General features: G+C 33.9%; 2 protein-coding genes across 2 annotated transcripts; one reads left to right on the top strand and one right to left on the bottom strand.

Moving 5' to 3' along the window:
• Positions 1-2,284: 2,284 nt before the first annotated feature.
• On the top strand, positions 2,285-3,104 carry LOC108194556 (uncharacterized). Its single transcript, XM_017361516.1, has 2 exons — positions 2,285-2,697; positions 2,807-3,104. The coding sequence occupies exons 1-2, from the start codon at positions 2,285-2,287 to the stop codon at positions 3,102-3,104; spliced, it is 711 nt and encodes a 236-aa protein (XP_017217005.1).
• A 1,587-nt stretch (positions 3,105-4,691) lies between these two features.
• LOC108194472 (AP2-like ethylene-responsive transcription factor AIL7) lies at positions 4,692-8,849 on the bottom strand. Its single transcript, XM_017361419.2, has 9 exons — positions 8,414-8,849; positions 7,712-8,285; positions 7,552-7,634; positions 7,403-7,411; positions 7,158-7,246; positions 6,943-7,016; positions 6,781-6,831; positions 6,314-6,390; positions 4,692-5,898 (listed from the first exon to the last, which is right to left on the bottom strand). The coding sequence occupies exons 1-9, from the start codon at positions 8,628-8,630 to the stop codon at positions 5,054-5,056; spliced, it is 2,019 nt and encodes a 672-aa protein (XP_017216908.1). The 5' UTR covers positions 8,631-8,849; the 3' UTR covers positions 4,692-5,053.
• Positions 8,850-14,156: the final 5,307 nt, after the last annotated feature.

Raw genomic sequence — 14,156 nt, 5'->3', positions numbered from 1 at the left:
TAGTGGCAAAAAAGAAAAAAGTTATAGTTCAGTGGTAGGTTTCTAAACAAATAATAAGTTGGGTGGCAAAAAAATCTATTTTCCCATTTGGAAATCAGTGACTCAATTGATACATTTGGACGAAGCGAGTGACCTACTTGATATTTATCCCGTAGATAATATGGGTTTTGAACTAAAGTTGATTTATCTTCTTTTTCTTAATCTTCTATAAGTCTGAAAAGGCAAGTCAATATGAAAGCATTCTCTAAAAGTTATATATTTTATTAAGGTTAAGGATATATGATATAACATTTGAATGTAATATTCATGACTATTTTTGGAAATGTGATATTAAGGGGCTGTTTGGCTGGGTTTAAAAGAAGTGTCTTTTTGCTTAAAGTAAAGAATTTGATTAGAAATGAGAAGTTGGTTTGGACTTATAAGCTATTATAAGTGTTTGGATACCGTGACTTATAAGTTTTTTAAATGTTTGGATAACATAACATATAAGCTGTTATAGTTTCATAATTTTGTAAAATAATAATTTGTTTATTTAAAAAAATAAATTATAATAATTTAAGACCTTTTATTATTATTACATGAAATATTTTACAAATACAAAATTTTAAACTCTACATTATAGCTTAAAGGAAAAAATCTATAACTGCAGATAATAGAAGTAAAAATGTACATCATTTATTTAATACCAGTTGAATTTCATCATGTTTTGCATTCCAAATTTCATCGTTATCGCCTTCTCTGCTAGATTCTCCACGGTTAATATTGGTGCTTGAAGTTGAATTTTCCGGTATATAAGTTTCTTGTTTAGCAGTTTAAAAAGCGTTATCTGCAACATTTGATTTCCTCATATAATTATGAACCGTCATTGTAGTCAGAACGATAATTGTTTGCGTATTGTATACATTGGCATATTTGCAACAATAGCAAATCTAAGTTTCCACACTCCAAATATCCGCTCGATAACCATTCTACATGATGAATGTAAATGATTATGAGTTTGGCTAGTGTGTGTCCATGAGCACATGCTAAGCGCTAAATTTTATGTATTTAGCTTGTTTTGATTGGTGGAGCTTTTGTATATGCAGGAGGGTCCACCATTATTAATAAGTAGTAGTCAAAATTAAATAAATACATGGAATTTGATGCTTAGCATCTGCCCATGGACACATCATAGAATAACCGAATGATGAATTATATCTCTTTTTTTCATTTCGCAGTTCACGTGCAGTAACATTAGCACGATGAAAATCTTGTAAATGGTATCTTATTTTCGAACTCTTGTACGGAGCCATATATCTTTTTTTATGTGCATAACTTGCATCAACAAGATAATATTGATTTCCGATTGGATGTGAAAAATCAAGTTCAGGATTAGTTCTGGCCTCGTTCAAAATACGATTATCATGTACTCCGCTTTCCCAACCTGCGTGCAAAAGTAAAACACAAGTTAAAATCGCATACGGTTTGAGTGGCATATCCTTTGCGACCAAAATATACTCTGCGTTCTGATTCCGGTATGCGACATTTAATATGTGTTCCATCAATAGCTCCGATGGCATCCTGTAGTTAGTACAAAAATATTAAAAATAGCATAAATTAATGGGTTAATTTTTAACTAAATTAAAATATCACTATAATTATTACCTTGAAATGTGGATAATATTTACTTTATTGAGGTTTATGAAACTTCGTTTCATCGTTATAGTTTGAAGCCGGTGTTATGTAATCCCTTGCCATTCAACACGGTGCTTCCAGAATATAATGAAAATGGCGGCTAATTGTCTCTCCAGAATGATTGAACATCTCTTGCATTACTCGATTACTTGTCACGTGAGCAACGGTCATTAGGAACATACTGACTGCCTCATATTGATGTGACATCCCACGTGTGGATACCAACCCATACCTTTCAACTAAACTGTTGCATAAAGAAATAAATAGAACTTTATTCATTCGAAAAGCTTGATAACGCCGGTTATCATTTCCTCGGATAATTTCCTAAATTAATATTGATCCGATACGAGTTGAAGTATGACATGGATTTTTCGTTAAGAACGTGTCATAGTAATACACCAAAGTGTAGACAGCAGCTGTATTTACAGCTTGCCATACCTACATTGTTTTGCTCACCAACTGCAGTTGGTTGTTGTGGCGCTTGCAAAAAATACTTTGCTGTTGGTGACTTTTTTGATATGATATAGCGGTCTTGATGAATGTGGTTGCTGGTTCTTGCAAAAGGACTGATATGCTTTGAGGTAGTCAAAGAGAGAGGTTGTTAAAAAAGATGGATTGTGGTGAACTTGAAACAGGAAGTGGATTGAATCAAGATCTTTCTCTTATAAGAGCCGGAGATACACATTGGAGTTCACATTATAAAACACTTCTACGTTTGGTTGATTTGTATCCAAGTGTAATCGAGGTGCTTAAATATGTAGAAAAAGAAGGAGAAAAAGATGTGCAACAACGTCAAGCAAGTGGTCTTCAAATATATTTCACATCATTTGAGTTTGTATTCTACTTGCACTTGATGTTGTATATTTTGGGACTCACAGATGTGTTATCACAGGCATTTCAAAGAAAAGATCAAGATATATTGAATGCTACCTCATTAGTGGAGTCAACAAAGCGACAATTACAAAATTTTAGAGTTGATGGGTGGGATTCTCTTTTGAAGAAGGTATTTTCTATTTGTGACAAGTATGACATTGAAAAGTTTGATATGAGCGAGGCTTATGTTAATCCCAAAAATCGACGGAAAAAAAACTGGAATAACCAATGAGCATTATTATTCTTTTGATTGTTTCAGTATTGTGGTGGATATGCAAATTGTAGAGTTTAATGATCGCTTTAATGAGGTAAACTCTGAATTGCTCGTTTGTATGGCTTATTTAAATCCACGTGATTACTTTGGTGATTTGGATTTGTTGAAGTTGATGAAGTTAACAGAGTTTTATCCAAATGATTTTTGCCCTGCTGACAGGATTGCTCTTGAGCATGAATTGATGATTTATATTGATAATGTGAAAGCAGATGGGAGATTTTCCAACTTGAATGGTATTAGTGATCTTGCTAAAGTATTGGTTGAAACGACAAAAAATCATTAATATTCTTTGATGTATCGACTAGTGAAGCTATCATTGGTTTTGCCCGTTGCAACCGCGACGGTTGAGAGGTGTTTTCTGCAATGAAACTTGTGAAGTCAGATCTGTGGAATCGAATTGGTGATGTCTTTCTAAGTGATTGTCTTATTTCAGCTATAGAAAAGGAAGCCCTTGCTAGAGTAACAAATGAAGATGTAATAGCCCGATTTCAGAAAATGAAAACTCGAAGGGAGCAAATTTAAGTTGTAAGCCATTTATCTTTTCTTCTATGATATTACACATCTTTTATTATTTGTCTTACTATTTATATGTTGTGCCCCCTCTAAATTTTAGTCCTGGGTCCGCCACTAGAGAATGGTGTTTGCTTTTTTAATTCTAGTGTTTTCTTTGGTTAAATTTTTTAAAGAAACATGCAGATGATACAGTTCAGTAGACATTTCATCCATGGTAGCACTGCATTCGTCTTTAAATAATTCAATTGAGTTTATAGTGAATACTTGACTACTTGCAGTGCTATCTTCTTGTTCATCAGTTTTGGCCACGAAGGCAAGATTGACATATTCACCTTCATCATCTGAATCATATTTTGAATCCCATTACTTTTTGGTAATGAATTCCTTTTCCTTTGTTTGAGAAGTTCAAAATATTTATTTTTGTAGTCCACAGCTTTAAACTGCTTCTTCTTAGTTTGAAGTATTCAACACTCACTAGCAAAGTAACCAGCCATTCCACGATTATAACACTTGAATTTTGACCTATCTACCATTTTTTTGTCATAATTAAAGTTACTTTTGAATGACTTGACTACATTTGGATTTCTCTTAATTTTCAGCTTTGAGAACCTCCTTGAGAAGAATACTAAGTGCCTATCAATTTCAGCCATGTGATCATCATTAGACACAGTTTCTTTAATCATCTTACCCGTGCACTTGCTTTAATCATCTTACCCTTGCACTTGCTTGATTTAGAAATCCCTTCATTTGTTTCTTTAATAGAAAACCTTAGTTGAAGCGATGTTCTTTTCATCCACATTAACCTCATTTGATGCAACAAGAGCCACAAATGAGCTTTCCTTTTCTATCCCTTTTCAATTTCCTCATCTTTCTTTATTTTAAGCTCATTATAAAATATCCCTTTTCAATTTCCTCATCTTTCTTTATTTTAAGCTCATTATAAATTTTTCAGAGTACTATACAATCTCTCTAAAGTATAGTCTTTGTATTCTTTAGTATTTCTGAGAGAGACTATTATGGGCTATAAGTAAATATATAGTATATTTGTAATTATTAATGGTGATTGAAAAATATTAGGAGAGATTTTTAATTTATTCATTTCATTTTGAGCAAGTTCCTCTACGCACGAAACTATGAGTATTGTTTATTACCCTAATCAATCAAATTAATGTTCATCATTAGCCCATCATTTAGTTATTTCTCTTCCAAACATGTCAATTATATATCTCCCGATTAAAATATGCTCTTTGAAAGATCTCAGTCCTCAAATGGTCTTAACGTTTTTGAAAGGCATTATTAGTAATATTCGAGAATGTAGCCATGTAAAGTGACTGACAATATATCCACATGCAAGATCTTGACCAATAAGAATTGTCATAAACTTAAAATCCTCCGCACTTTGTACGATATATATTGTTCAAAATACAAAGGATGGTGTGCTGCTGGCCGAAGACTAATATTCTAAAGTTCCCAAAATTTATAGCAACAGAGAGTGTAAAGTCACTCCCACCTGCTATATACTGAACTTTGAGTTAGATTCTTACCAAATCTTCATGCACTGTGCTGGCATGAAGTTAATTAATCAGCGAAAAACTAAGCTACCCCGGGAAAATTAATGATCAGAATTAGGAAATTAGTTCTGTATACCATGTTGTCATATTAGTGCCATGCAGTGAAGGAAGGTTCTGAAAAACTAGGCTACCGCCATGGCTGGGGATCTCATGTATCATTCCATGCAGTGAAGGATCCAGCTCCGTGACAATTCCCCAGGCTATTCGTCTTCTGAACAAGTGCGGTTGGTACTGCAGTGGGAATCCAGTTGTTACAAGCTGAGCCTTGGTCGTAAACACTTGTTTCTTTCACACTACCTCCATTTTCTGAGTGTTGAGAAAGATAATACAAACTTCTTGAACTATAAGGATCCGTTGCCCCATAGGGGTTATCGTAGGTTCCTTCACTGCTTTCTCCCAATCCCAAATGAGGATGATGTGCCTCTTGAGGAATAATTGTGCCCATTGGTATCCCATAACCAGTTCCATTGCCGTACATGACAGCATTATTGGAACCTGAACTATGTTCCATGGAAGAAGAATCCAAGTTCATGAGATTATGCAACACGGATGGTTGAAAAAAGTTGTGGTTACTGCTCCCTAGCTGAAGTTGGTGAAATCCTTGATAGCTTTGGGAGGAAGAATCGACATCAGGTACTTCTTGTTTACACCAAAGCCTTTGGTGATCACCATAAGGGTAGTGCATAGCTATTGGAGATTTTGCTTGTTGGAAAGCTATAGTTGGCCAGTTATTATGGTGTGAACCATAAGTTTGCATTCCGTTTGTTAGGTGTGAAGTGAGGCTACTACTATCTTCGGTCCTTAGAGCTTCTAGTGTCATTTGAGCTTGTTCAGCCTCCTTTAGACGCTTCGCTGCACCACCAATGGGCAATGTGCTACTCTCAAGAATGTTCTTGACATCGTATCTGTTTATTTCAAAGTTTGTCACTGCATTGAGGCCACGGAACTTGATAGCAGCAATGTCATAGGCTTCTGCTGCTTCTTCCTGGGTGCCTGTATATAGTTGTGGTAAATATTAAATCGGAAACAATGATATGCATTCATATATTCAAATTAATACTTATATCATGTCCTTTTCTGTTTAAGCAATCAATTTAATATAATTACACCGTTTGCTCCTTCCCTTTAATCAACTAACTGATACTAATTTGTATTATAGTAATAGGCCGATCATTTCCTGGCCAGTACTAATGAGAAACAAGAATATATGAACATGATTTAATCAGTTGATAACCTGAATTTAACATTAATTCGATTCCTATTATACACTTTACATCAAATATAAGCATGTATCCTAGATGAAAAACTAAAGCACAACTTTCAAGTTTGTGCCTTGGTTGTGTAAGCATCACCACAGTATTAGTTTTAATTACCAGTCAAGTACCGAGAACTAAAAAGAGATGCTTACTAAAGGTTCCCAAGTAAAGATCCTTGTTTCCAGCAACCCTTCCGATCCTTGCTTGCCACCTTCCATGTTGGTGGTGCCTGTAAATTAACGAATACATCATTAGTAATATATTTAGTAGTAATACATTAGACCTTAAGAAATGTAATTTACAAAAAGCAAGTCTGAATGAGACGACACAATCCCTGAATTATACCAAATAACTAACTAATTAAAATTCATAAATAAACACAAATGAACTACATTCCTCCAATTCATGAGCATTTCCAGTACATGTTTTTCATTTTACATAGCAAATAAAGAGTTGAGCCTCTATTATGTAAAGAACTTGCTCCGACACAGGAATAGAATATTTTAGTCACCAATCTGAATCCAGCGCAGAATTTTTGGAAAGCAAGATGTATAAAAAGAAGAGGATGAAAAGAGGATATTATTTTCTGAAAAAATTTAATGTATATACTCCAGTTTACCTGGTCACTCCACGGTAAATGGATGCACCACGAGAAAACCCACTGCTTTTTCTGAATTAAGAAAAATAAATCAGAAATTATTGCTTCTATAAATAACTGATATTGGTAACACCATTATAATGCAGAATAGTAAACCAATATACACTTGCATTTAAACTGTACCTTCTCAGGGATGCAATAAACTCCTGCCTGGTCATGTGCTTCATATCATCCACCTCTTTCTCATATGTGGTAATCTAAGTATTTCCAAACATATATATGGAGAAATATGACACAATGCCAATTATAAAACATTCTGCTATAGTTTAATTATTATAGAAACATGTTTTCTGGTTTTGGTTAGAGAAATTAAAGCATAAATTTGAGCAGAAACTTACAGGGAAATTTGTAGTGGTGGTGGTACCCCAGTACTTGAGTGCAGCTAAATCATAAGCCCTAGCAGCTTTATCTTCCTTGTCATAACCTCCTACAGTGGTATATAATAGATACAAATCAGTTGAGGAATAAATCTGTGGAACATATAGTACATACAGTTGAAACAAAAAAAGAGCAGTTTTAATGTACAACCACTGAATATAAAGAATTAATTAAAAAAGTAATGAAAAAAGTTTAATTCTCTTACCCAAATAAACTGCAGGGAATTGAAGTGAAGCCATTGCAAGATTGACAGAATCCACAAAAAGAAACATTACAAGTTAAAGAATCATCTATCAAGTTTATCAGCAAGTATTTAATTTTTTTTAAAAAAAAAATATATTCTAAAACATATACCTTGTCTCCCTTTACGAGTTTGTCCTTCTCTTCTACAGCTATTGTCCCACAAATGCGCCTCATATCTTCCTGTCCATCTATGTCTGCACCAACATTAATTCTGAATATCAGCACTGGCATTGATAACTCAACAAAAATATCGAAATGTAACAAATTAAACCTTGTTACACCACGGTAGATAGAAGTTCTTTGTCCAAATGTATCGATAGATTTCCTTGGCACCACTGCCTCTACTACACCATTCTGACTATTACTTCCTTCCATTTGTCTTTTATTATCCGACGACAAAATTTCACCACCACCACCACTACTAGCACCAGCCATCGAGCCGGTGCTCATCGAAAGTGACAGTGTCTGAGCCCCGGTGGTTAGGGTTCCATTACCACTTGCCATAACCAAATCCCCATTACTCTGACTGACATTGATGTTGTCCGATGGATTCGAGTTGCTCCTCAGCCAGTTCTTGATCATAGAGAGCCCAATGGTCTTATCATTGTCAGTGCTTAATGGTGCAGCCACTGCCTCAGCCTGAAGCTGAGTAGAGCAGTTCTGAAACATGTAGTGGTGAGCGTGATCATTATGCTGTTGGTGATCATTTTGATGATCTTGGTAAGAGTGACCAAAAAAGTTTTCAAGTTTTGGGCCGGAATGATGACTATGACATGAACTACTGCCCATTATCATTGAGAGCTCTGAGCTACTGCTTTGTTTGTAGTTTGTGCCTGAGTTCCACTCTTTTTTACCAAAATAAAAAAAAATAAAACAAAACAAAAAATCGATTAATTATCGTTACAAAATATTAAGAAGAGTATAAATTAAATGTATTTAGGATTAATTTTAGATGGTTTAGAAATGAACTAACCTTGGAGAGCATTGTTGGTGTTGAACGATTCAAGCAAGCCAAAAGGGGGTGCAGGGAGGTTGAGAGAGGGAAGAGTAGAGCCACCGTCGAAACAGTCGGTAGTGGAGATGTTGGTGCCAGAAATTTGATCGGAGTTGAAATCTTGACAAGGGTGCTGCTGAAAGTGTTCATCTGAGGAGAGAGAGAAGCCCAGACAATTATTCATGGAATTAGCCATTTGTAAATATTTATGTTGGATTTGGAGTGAGTATTAATTTGAAAGATCTAGGAGTTCATGCATGAAGTAGAGAGAAGAGGGCCGAGAGAGAAGAGATGGGGGAGAGAGAGAGAGAGAGAGGGGCTTGGGAGAAGCAAAGCAAGGGGGGTAGTTTGAAGGGGGTGAAAGCAAAAAGAAGTGAATGGGAAACATGCACTAGTAGTAGTTTCATTTCATACGAGGCAAATCAGGATTTATATCAACTCTCTCTCATAAATAAATAGGGTATCCTTTAATTCAAAGACCAGTCTAACTCCAATCCCAATATTTTCATTTCAACTCTCTACCCTACGATGATTTGACACCAGTGACTCCCAGACTCCTCCCGAAATGCTACGCACGCTAAAATTACTCCTTTTAAATTTCACCGTACTACTATTTTATAGAAGAAACCTCTGCACACATCTCCGTTTCATGTTCATTTTGAAAAAAAAAAATTATATTTTAAATTATTTGTCCATTTCAATTTTCAATACAAAATTATATTTCCAAAATCAATTTTACTCCACACATATCTCTTATTTATATTTCCTAAATCAATCTCACTCCACATGTTATGGTCATTTAATGCAATAAATTTGTGAAAAACTACTTTTTTTTAAACTGTGTGAATTTTTGAAAGTGGACATCTATTTAAAAACGGAGGGAATCACCCTCCACAATAATGAATTTTAAAAAATATCATTATATATAAGAGATCACTATTGATTAGTGACCTAAAAAATATTAAGTTTTTTTTTCAAGCATTGTTTTTTCATATCCCAACGCAAAACTCTTTTTAGGAGAGATAATAATGAAGCATTGTTTTTTCATATCCCGCTCCAAAACTTTTTCTAGGAAAGATAATAACGAAGTTTTAAGGTTTTGTACATTTGCATAAAATATATCAACAAGAAAATTTAACATTAAAATATGTAGAAGTTATAGAGGAAAAATTATATGAGAGTATATTGTGAATAGACATGAAAGTGTATAATTTTTTTATGACAACGGTAAAGAAAATAGTTCGAAAATTATCTAAAACATCAAGTTTAAAGTATTTAAGTTAAATTTTTAATTCAAATGATTTGAAAAATGAAGTTAAAAGTTTATATATATAATATTTCAATTTTTTCCATATATAAATATTAATTTTATATCGTTTCGGACTTCAGCCGATTTTATGTAGGTATGTAATCTTAAAGATGTATTGAAATCTTGACTAATTAATAATTAATTTATTAATAATTTCCGACAAATTAATATTTGAACCGATATTTGATCTCAATTTGCTCTGGATAAAATAATAATCTTCATAAAGTAATAAAATTTAACATTATATTTCATTAATATGAGTTTTAATGTAATAAAGCTTATTGTTTTGTTGTTATCTCAAATCAAACACAAAGCTCATTGTTGTTATCTCAAACTAAGCAGCAAGTGGTCAAGTGGAGCTTATCTTCAAAGGTTGATGCCAATGTGGAAGATCATTTTGGTTTTACACAAAGTACATTTGTACAGATTGTTTAGGAGTTAAAATATTATATGCTACAGCACATGGTTCTTAAACTAACCTTTCAACATGTTCTTTCGTAATCCAACTACAATGGTAATTACATTTGCATCTTGCACCCATCTTATATATTAATTCTGTGGTTGAGATGAGACTTGAGAGTCATCCATCTCCGTAGAAATGATATATTTATGGAGGTAATTGCATATAGAACTTTATTAATTTTTACAAAAATAATGCTATACTATAATTATGAATAATGCAAATGGTACCTTATTACTTCACTCCACTAGATCTTGCACCTCTTCCGTCAATTCCGTCAATTATGCATAAATCTGTATTATTAAAGTTAAAAAATAAGGACCGGCTCAATAATAAAATAAAATATGTGGCCGTTTCGAGTCCCAACACATACAATAATCCTGAAATTTATAAATCATATATATATATATATATATATATTCACCATTTTTTATATAATCTAACAAAAAAATATATAAAAAATGTTGAAAAATATATATATATATATATATATATTGTTAATTAAACTTATACGTGTATATATATAAAGGGGTTTCAAATTTTAGGACTCTTGTATGTCTTGGAGACTTAATCGACCGCTTATTTTGCTTTATTGTTTAGCCGGCTCTCGATTTATAATATTAATGATACAGATTTATGCAGATTTAACAGAAGGGGAGCAAACTGATTTAACGGGTTAAAGTAATATGGTGCGATTTCAATTATTGATCATTACGATATAAAATTATTTTGAATGTACAAAATGGTGAGATGCCTATATATATATATGGGGATAGGATCAAATAATTTTTTTTTTAAGTTACAAACTTACAAACTTTTTTTTATTCTCCCATCGTGTTAATGCTTAGTTATAGAAAATATCCATGTAATAAAATTTTGAAAAAACATCACAATTTTTAAAATAACGCATAAATAAATTGTGCATTCAACACATTCGTAACTGGGGTTCAACATCAGGTGTAGAACACAAATTATCATTGTGTTGAATATATCTATATAAAGATGTTTAAACTATACATCTGGGGTTGGGGTATGGTCTAGAAACATAAATATTAGTTATATAATACGTTTAACTTAGTTCTTACATTAAAAAATTAGTTTATGTACTTCTCCAACATAATTTTAAATCGATATTCAACAAAAAAATGTTAAAAAATATTGAACTCAAATTATATACATGTTGAACCTATAGAGTTTGTAAATTTGTACCAGAACCCACCCTATGTACTAAATATGTATATATATGGTGCCTATATATATATGTACTAAATATGTATATATGGGCCCAGAGACAAATTTGCATGAGATTTACACACATTACATCGGCGGAAGCACAAGTATTTCGTGCTCTCCGAAAATCCACAGCCATGTATATAAATACTCCATAAATATTTGTCAAACTATAGTGCTGGAACCCTGTTACTACGCATCTTTGTCAAACTGTCCATAACAAAAGTAAGAACAAGAGGAGCATATTATATACGGTCTTTCTAATGTGTGCCCAAGGGCACACAATAATCACTAACTTTCATGAAAATAGCTTGTTTTGATTGGTGGAATTGATGTGAATGCAGGGGGACCATTTACATTTATTATCCATCCACCAATCAAAAGCTAGAATTCTCATGGGAGTTAGTGACTATTGTGTGCTCTTGGGCACACCATAGAAAATTCGTATTATATATATACACACACACCAGAAACATATGAAAAACGTTTATGTCCTATTGCAGACTTGCGAATTCTGAACATTAATTCAACGAAAGAACTATTATGCGGGATTCGTGTGACAAATGTTACCGGTAACAGTACTATCATGCACTAATATTCACAGCGACAGAATCTGAGCTTGCCTAAACGAACTGACTTTTTCTAAAATAAAAGATAAAGTACTGACAATCAATTTGTAGCCCCGAAATCGGTTAAAAAACGGATTTGATATGGAGTAAAAGTGAGAGGAGTCTGAGAAAAATGAAGAGGCAGAGGGAGCCACACCTATTTGATTCCCACTTGGACACCAAGTCATATCAATGTCAGAAATAAGGCCCCTGTCTACATCCCTTACCAGCTCTGCCTCTTTTCATTTCAGAACCCATAACTTTCTCACATTCCTTAATTTTCTATTATTATCTTCTTCCTTAAGATCCTAATCATCAAACTGCTCCCCCGCTACAAACGGGGGCCTCTGCAAACACCAAAATCAATCTACCTCTCTCCTCTCTCTCCCTATCTCCACATTGCAATTATTAATTCATGCATTACTTGCTCTTTCCATCGATCTTTTTGATTTCTGTTTGTTTAAGTTGAGCGAGGATCATTTGTTTCATGTGGTAAAGGGCCTGAGTTTTGAAATGTATGTATGGGTTACCGTACATATATGTAGGCAATTGCTCAAATAGAAACTATTAAATTAAAAACTAAAATGGAAATCAAGAGAAACAATACCTAAATAAACTCACCCACCGCTAGGCATCACCCACTCCTTATATGTCATCACCCACTTAGGGCTCATCCTCGTCCTCCTCAATCCACCCCGGGTCCGCTAAAGCCTCACCAAGGCTCCTCACAGGCCCTGGACGGGCTCCAGACAGTCTTAAAGAGCCAAACATTGGCCTCACCATGGTCCAGCTAGGCCTCGACCCAGCCCTATTAGGCCCCACTTAGACCCCGTCTAGGCACATCTCGGGGTCCATTCCCGGTCCCAAAATCCGCATCATTCAACTTAATCGCATTGGTTTCTATTTAGTTTCTATTCTAGTAGTTTGTATTGAGTAAGACCCTATATATGTATACCACCCGACTGATCGAGGACCTTGTCTTCTGTGTCTTGAGGCTATATTTCATTAATTAATTTATTCTGTTTAATATTAATATGTGGTTGACTCGAATTAATATTTAGCCAAATCAATTATAATTATCCGTATTAAAAATGAATTAATTATTTAAGAGCCCAAGCCCATTGGAGTTGTAGAAATGCTCTACTTGTGTATGCATATAGTAACTGGAGATTGCGTTACATATATTGTATAAGCAATGCGAGTATAAAGATGGTGAAACTGAACATCAATGTTAAGAGAAGAACAAACTATGACTCTTGTATCTTGATATGGAGTATTCAGCTTGTTTATTGCAAAGGAGATTAGCTACTTAAATAGATAAAACTATTTGAAGATCAAGGTTGCTACATTACTGCTATAGTGATGCTATAGTGACGAACTTGTAGGCCAAGGTTGCTGAATGGGTCATGAATGTGATGTCATGGCTATAAAGTCATATGCTTTAACAGGAGTAAAATAGGAAAACTAGTCTGTAATTTTTAATTTGATGACTCAGTTTTGTGCTACATTCGTGTCTGCAAGTCGCACATGCGGTCTTCACAAGTTTCAGATTTGTCCCGAAATCCCATGATTTGCACACCCTCAGTTGCGGACTTAAGAGATAGAGTAATAGCTTATTAACAAATTTAAACACTACTAAGGTATTATGGTATATATAAAGAAATGGAAACTCAACTTTCCTATTAATATGGGACTAAATCTTATTTAGCAAAAATATCACTTTCAAGGAACCAATTATGAATGATCACATTTCATTCATCTCTTAATCGTTTTAAGTAATTCAACGTGTCGGAAATCTCTCTCGACGGAGAACACACTCAAAGTACCACTTATTGCTCATGCTAACTTCCACAGTCCACTACTCAAATTTTCAACTCAAAATGATTTGATAATGTGGGGGCAAAAACTCATATTTTCCGACTACTTGTTCTTTTCTATGACTTCAAGTTTCATTTGTGGTCGTAAAATATTTTCTCAATGAAATTCACATTTATATTGAAGTGAAGTTGCTTATTCGAAATGGGCTATGTGGATTTTGTCCTACATTGATATTGTAAAAGAAAGATTATTGAGTTTATGTAACATCTTCCGTTAGTGTTGTTTACATCTACTAGT

This window comes from Daucus carota, chromosome 7 (assembly GCF_001625215.2).
Source record: "Daucus carota subsp. sativus chromosome 7, DH1 v3.0, whole genome shotgun sequence".
Classification (NCBI taxonomy): domain Eukaryota; kingdom Viridiplantae; phylum Streptophyta; class Magnoliopsida; order Apiales; family Apiaceae; genus Daucus; species Daucus carota.
This window is presented reverse-complemented; position numbering and strand designations above follow the sequence as displayed.

What these genes read in the sequence shown, in the direction of transcription:
- LOC108194556 (XM_017361516.1), top strand. Translation starts at nt 2,285, where the DNA reads ATGGATTGTGGTGAACTTGAAACAGGAAGTGGATTGAATCAAGATCTT. An exon ending in GTATTTTCTATTTGTGACAA is followed by an intron (nt 2,698 to 2,806) that starts GTATGACATTGA and finishes TGATTGTTTCAG; the next exon opens with TATTGTGGTGGATATGCAAA.
- LOC108194472 (XM_017361419.2), bottom strand. Translation starts at nt 8,630, where the DNA reads ATGGCTAATTCCATGAATAATTGTCTGGGCTTCTCTCTCTCCTCAGAT. An exon ending in ATCTACCGTGGTGTAACAAG is followed by an intron (nt 7,635 to 7,711) that starts GTTTAATTTGTT and finishes ATGTTGGTGCAG; the next exon opens with ACATAGATGGACAGGAAGAT. An exon ending in ATTTACCGTGGAGTGACCAG is followed by an intron (nt 6,391 to 6,780) that starts GTAAACTGGAGT and finishes GTTAATTTACAG; the next exon opens with GCACCACCAACATGGAAGGT.